Source organism: Sycon ciliatum, chromosome 3 (assembly GCF_964019385.1).
Source record: "Sycon ciliatum chromosome 3, ocSycCili1.1, whole genome shotgun sequence".
Lineage (NCBI taxonomy): Eukaryota > Metazoa > Porifera > Calcarea > Leucosolenida > Sycettidae > Sycon > Sycon ciliatum.
Window position 1 is genome coordinate 41,157,888 of NC_088645.1, and position 6,000 is coordinate 41,163,887.

The window sequence follows — 6,000 nt, forward strand, 5'->3', positions numbered from 1 at the left end:
AGCAAAATATCGGTATGTTCGCTGGAAATTGGGAGATTTTACACTTATACGGTGCTTGCGACTCATTTTCGCACAGTTTTAACAACACGTGACTCATTTTTTCTCATTTTGCCAACACGTGACCCACTTTCGGTCAGTTTTCCTCCACGTGACCCAAATTTGGCCTTGCATTGGAGCAAAAAGGGAGCAAAATATCGAGTGACCTGGCAAAATGAAAGCAAAATATCGACGATGAGTGAGCAAAATGTTGCGGCAAAATATCGAAGTTTCCCTGGCAAAATCGGGCTTTGCCTACCAGTCACATGACCAGTCACATGATCAGTCACATGATCAGTCACATGATAAGTCAAATGATCAGTCACATGATCAGTCACATGACCAGTCACATGACCAGTCACATGATCAGTCACATGATAATATCATATACTGTAAACTGCCTAATATTCGCGACGGATTAATGTTCGCTATTTTCGCGAGAAGAGCGTAACGCAAAATCGTGAAATCTAACTTCAACAGTGGGTGTATGTAAGTGGCCCCCAGTGCTTCGCGAACTTTTGCCATCGCAAACTTGCTGGTTCTAAGAAATCGCGAAAATTTAGTGATCGAATTTTGGGCGGTTTACAGTACTGTAATTTCACAAATTTTTGGTGTACTTTTATTTTCGGTACTTTCGATGCATCTGTTTCATACCTAAAATTTCAATACACCGAACAAACACTAAGGGCCCGGTCACACTGAGGGAAAATTTGAAAATAATCCGTGGTTACCATGGATAGTTGCCGCTGAGCGGGAGATTTGAGAGATTTAATCCACTCGATGAAAATCAGCTCGAGGCCCCGCTTTTCCGCCGAAGATTATAATCATCCGCGGCTTCCACTGGATTTCTTTGAATTTCCTTGTTTTTTATTGCGTTCTGAAGTGGAGCGATACTCTAGAGGCTGTGCTGATGCAGCTCTGGCCCAGGAGCGGGACTGACAGGCTGCCAAAAGCGAGTGGTGACAAAAAAAATTGCTCGCGTGAGTGAGATTTTTTCATTGTGCGTATGCAGTGTGGCCGTGATGAAAAGCAGAACAAATTATTCCCGGTTTATAATCTGAGGATTGTTCCCTCAATGTGACCGGGTCCTAACACACATAATCCAATAGGGAACTGCTTCTCTGAACAGAAAAGTTAGGTGCTTAGAGAAGCAGTTCCCTATTGGATTATGTGTGTTAGTGTTAGTTCGGTGTATTGAAATTTTAGGTATGAAACAGATGCACCGAAAGTACCCGAAATATAAGTACACTAAAAATTTGTGAAATTACAGTACACAGAAACAAATTGGGAACACTTTCCGTTTGTATTCCGTTAGCACCACCAAGAGGAGTAGATAACCCAAAAAAGAGTGGGCCACTCCAGGTTCCTTATTGCTACACGCTGAACAGTCTGTGACAGCGGTACAGCATTGTTCGTGTCGCCACAACGCCCTGCAACCGTCGTGAACCATGACACCAACAAAACTTGACTTGATGGTGGCCCATCAGAGAATGGAAGCACATAGCACACTTTGTCGGAGGACACAGAGACACAGAGAATGACTACAAATCTGTCTCCGGGGAAAATTGCGATTCCGCGGCCGCGTTTTTTTTCGCGTTTTTTGCGATTTTTTAAAAGACCGCGTTTCCCGCGATTTTCCCGCGTTTTTTGAACTTTTTTGTTGCACTACACGTACACACAGTGCACTGTTCGGTCAGCAACGTCTCATCGTGGCGGCTTTTTACTCAAATATGACGAGTGCTTACACCAGAGACTTGTAACTGATTGATTTCACTACATACTCACTGAAAATTGCCGCACATCAATATTATTCACCGCATATTTACCGCAAATTCACCGCAAATTATGCCATATTATGCCGCGTTTTCCCCGCGTTTTTTTCCGATTTTTTCCGCAATTTTCCCCGGGGACAGACAAATGTACATGAACATACACGGGCAGAAAAAGAAAGGGCAAGGCTACAGTCAACGTTGCGTATAACGACACTCGGCGGGGCATTAGAAAAGTGTCCCGATTCGCAAAGTGTCCTTATACCCGAAGTCTCGTTGTATCAGTTACAGTAAAAGTCATTATTCTAACGACGCACATATAAAACGATTTCCCAAAATTGACTGGTTTACGTGTACCAAAAGTAACGATTCTCACTCATTCTCAACGCTCAATAGGACAGTATATGTATCGATTTCTGTATAACGATTTCTATTTTAACCCTTTACCAGCCGTACATAGTGCGAATGCGTCGAATTCGACGCATTCGTTTTTCGCTCTGTAAACCATGGTCTTTTGCCGCACCGCGGTCGGAATAATCGCAAACTACTGCTGAAAACCTACGGAATCACCTACCATCGAGAAAACCGTGTGCTGCACATCATTTTTTTCGAGAAAATCGCGGTTGAATGCACCTGGGTGAAGTTGAAATTTCAAGCGCGACGCACTTCATGCTGAGCACTGTACAAACAGCTATAACTTCGGTCTGCCTACTGCAAATTCAACAAATGACGGCTCATTGGAAAGCTATTGAACGCAGCTTTCCAACGATGTTTCATTCGATAATGCGCGAAGTAAAATACTCAAGCGCCGAAGCTCGAAGTCCAGGAAACAGGTGAAGTTGAAATTCAAGCGTTTGACTCTGGCACATTTCATGCTAAACGAGCATAGAGCAGTGTACAAACAGCTATAACTTCGGTCTGCCTACTTCAAATTCAACATATGAAGGCTCATTGGAAAGCTATTGAACGCAGCTTTCCAACGATGTTTCATTTGATATAGCACGAAGTAAAATACTCAAGCGCCGAAGCTCGAAGTCCAGGAAACGGGTGAAGTTGAAATTTCAAGCGTGTGACTGTGACGCACTTCATGCTAAATGAGCATAGAGCACTGTACAAACAACTATAACGTCGGTCTGCCTACTTCAAATTCAACATATGACGGCTCATTTGAAAGCAATTGAATGCAGCTTTCCAACCATTTATCACTCCCTTAGTATTGACTCACATAGATTTTTGCCATACCTAAGCAGTCAAATATTCCTGCATATTTCACTCCTTAGGGCTATATTGACCGCTTATATTTGACTCCTTTTTAGCGATTGAACACAGGCTTTGGCTAGTCGTGATAAATCTAATATTGACTTTGTACTTGGTCAGTATAGGAAATAAAAGACCTCGTAAAAGACCTCGGCTTCGCCTCGGTCTTTTACTCGGCTTTTATTTCCTATATTGACCTCGTACTCAGTCAATATTAGATACGTATCATTCGATATAGCGCGAAGTAAAATACTCAAGCGCCGAAGCTCGAAGTCCAGCAAACGGGTGTAGTAGAAATTTCAAGCGTGTGGCTGTGACGCACTTCATGCTGAAGTATGTGTTTGCGCCCCGGTGCACAGCCCATGCGCGCGTATGCGTGACATGCACCAAAAAATGAGCGCTAGAGCAGCCTGGTTCTGCTGGTGTTTGAATCTTGACAGATGAACTGGTGCATGAGCTGAAGCTGAACAGTGTACATATTGTCATGGTCCTCGAATTTGCTATTTCGGCCGCATTGCTCGAGTTATTGTTCGCCATGAATGGCAACGTTTCTACATGTTATCAGCTTGGTTTTAGTCTCATATGAAAGGTAATTCTAGCAGCTTTCCAGAACTATAAAGGTGTCAATACAAATTATTCACCGTTTAGTCTCTATTATCAATCTAGTGGACCCCGTTTTTTTACATATAAATCCTGCGGCTGGTAAAGGGTTAACGACAGATTTCTCCTCGTTAACTCGTTAGAGTTAGCACTTCGTTATATATTATGGCTTTTACAGTAGATGGGACTTTGCTCTGGTCACGGAAATTCTGTCGTTATTCGCGAATTGTCGTTATATCCGCAGTCGTTATTACTAATATTAGCTAGTGCCTGTAGTTTGCTACGGGCTATGCCGGCGATGTGTATGCTAGGAGAAACTTTATCGGTGGTTTTTGGTGTGCTGCTATGCTATGCACTGGGTGTGGATTTGTGACCGTACCTTGCCGCCTCGTTGCAGGAACGCCACAGAGAATGCCTTGCCAATGCCCTGCGCTCCACCGGTAATGATGGCTACCTTGCGACTCAGGTCCTGGCGGACGATTCCAGCCATCATGCTCGATCAGAATGTCAACTCCACAAATGTTCGGCAATGTACAATGCACTACTCTTGTAGCCAGTGAGTCTTTGCGTCAATACGGAAATTTGTCTCTACACCGCCGCCTGGAGTCAGTGTGCAAAATGAATTATTGACTAGAACTAGCAGCTAAGAATCCAACGCAATGCCAATGGATGGCCATGCAGTTATTTTTCTACGGGTGGTGAAGATTTGAGGCTCAGCGGCACGCACACACAGTCACTCGGACTGGACTGTAGATCAAGAGATGTGGTTTTTTTGACGGCCAACAGGCAACTAACTTTGATGATAATGAATACTAAACAGGAGACACAGGCACAGGTGACAGGGTACAAAATCAGCTGCAGAGTGCAGTACAAGCGTACAGAGAGGAATAGTTGCCAACTTGTACTTTCAAACCACACGCAAAATAAACATGAAACAGATAAGAGCTAGAGGATAACAAAATTTAAATCATGAAAATTAATGAATGTGGAGCTGAAAATTTGGCACGTGACGGTTGTGTGAGTCATTCAATGACTCATTTTTCCCATTTTTTCTTTCTTTTTCCCTTTTTTACCGCGGTACGGTATGTTCCAAATCCAAAAATCATTGTTTAGGGAGTAGTAAAATACTGGTACATGTAATTATTTACTACTCCCTCAGAAAGTCGGACCACCAAGCAGGGACTTGGTCCACCACCCACGCATCAGCTGACTCAAAGCGGCATCGTCATGATCATGCCATGGTGTTGGTGATCATACCACCAGTCCAGGAGATAAAAAGGAGCGAAGCGAAACAAACATCACTTTCCAGTCTGTCTCTGATCTTCAATCTCACACTCAACTCTTTCTTCACGGTTGTTAGGGCACGCTTTCTTGTTATTGGGCAACCTGCAGAATCTGCGAAGCAAACTATACAACCGTACAACAACAACAACAACAACTCTCACTCTGACTCTGACTCTCACTCTGAGTCTCACTACGGTCTCACTCTCACCAGGCTCTTAGTCTCACTCTCACTCTCACCAGGCTCTTAGTCTCACTCTCACTCTCACCAGGCTCTTAGTCTCACTCTCACTCTCACCAGGCTCTTAGTCTCACTCTCAGTCTCACCAGGCTCTTAGTCTCACTCTCACTCTCACCAGGCTCTTAGTCTCACTCTCAGTCTCACCAGGCTCTTAGTCTCACTCTCAGTCTCACCAGGCTCTTAGTCTCACTCTCAGTCTCACCAGGCTCTTAGTCTCACTCTCAGTCTCACCAGGCTCGAGTCACTGTCACTGTTACTCTCACTGTTACTACGGTCTCACTCTCACTCTCACTGACTGTTGCCGCCAGTGTCATTGTTACCGTCTCACTCTCACTCTCACTGACTGTTGCCGCCAGTGTCATTGTTACCGTCTCACTCTCACTCTCACTGACTGTTGCCGCCAGTGTCATTGTTACCGTCTCACTCTCACTCTCACTGACTGTTGCCGCCAGTGTCATTGTTACCGTCTCACTCTCACTCTCACCAGGCTCTTAGTCTCACTCTCACTGTCACCGTAGGCTGTTACTCTCACTCTCAGCCACAATGGCCCACACAGGCGCTAGGCGCGGGAATGAAGAGAATAGAAGAAAAAAAAGGCCCAACCGGTTAACCCGGCCTTGCCAGTTACTAGTTACGTGGACTTACTGGGGTCGCCATGGCAAATAATGAAACAATGCACAAACAATCATGAATGCACAATGATACATAACAAAATGGATACATGTGAAGCGAATGGCAGCATCACCATGATCACTGACTGCCCGAGGAGCACTAGACAAACCCACACTATTACTTTTTAGTATTAGGCTGCGGCTG

General features: G+C 44.5%; 1 protein-coding gene across 1 annotated transcript in view; it reads right to left on the reverse strand.

Moving 5' to 3' along the window:
* LOC135812230 (15-hydroxyprostaglandin dehydrogenase [NAD(+)]-like) overlaps nt 1-4,575 on the reverse strand; it is a 28,460-nt gene extending 23,885 nt beyond the window's left edge. Inside the window, exon 1 of the mRNA XM_065325571.1 lies at nt 4,042-4,575. Coding sequence (XP_065181643.1) covers nt 4,042-4,155 — 114 coding nt within the window. The 5' untranslated portion in view covers nt 4,156-4,575. The remainder of the gene's footprint in view (nt 1-4,041) is intronic.
* Between the last annotated feature and the right edge of the window lie 1,425 nt (nt 4,576-6,000).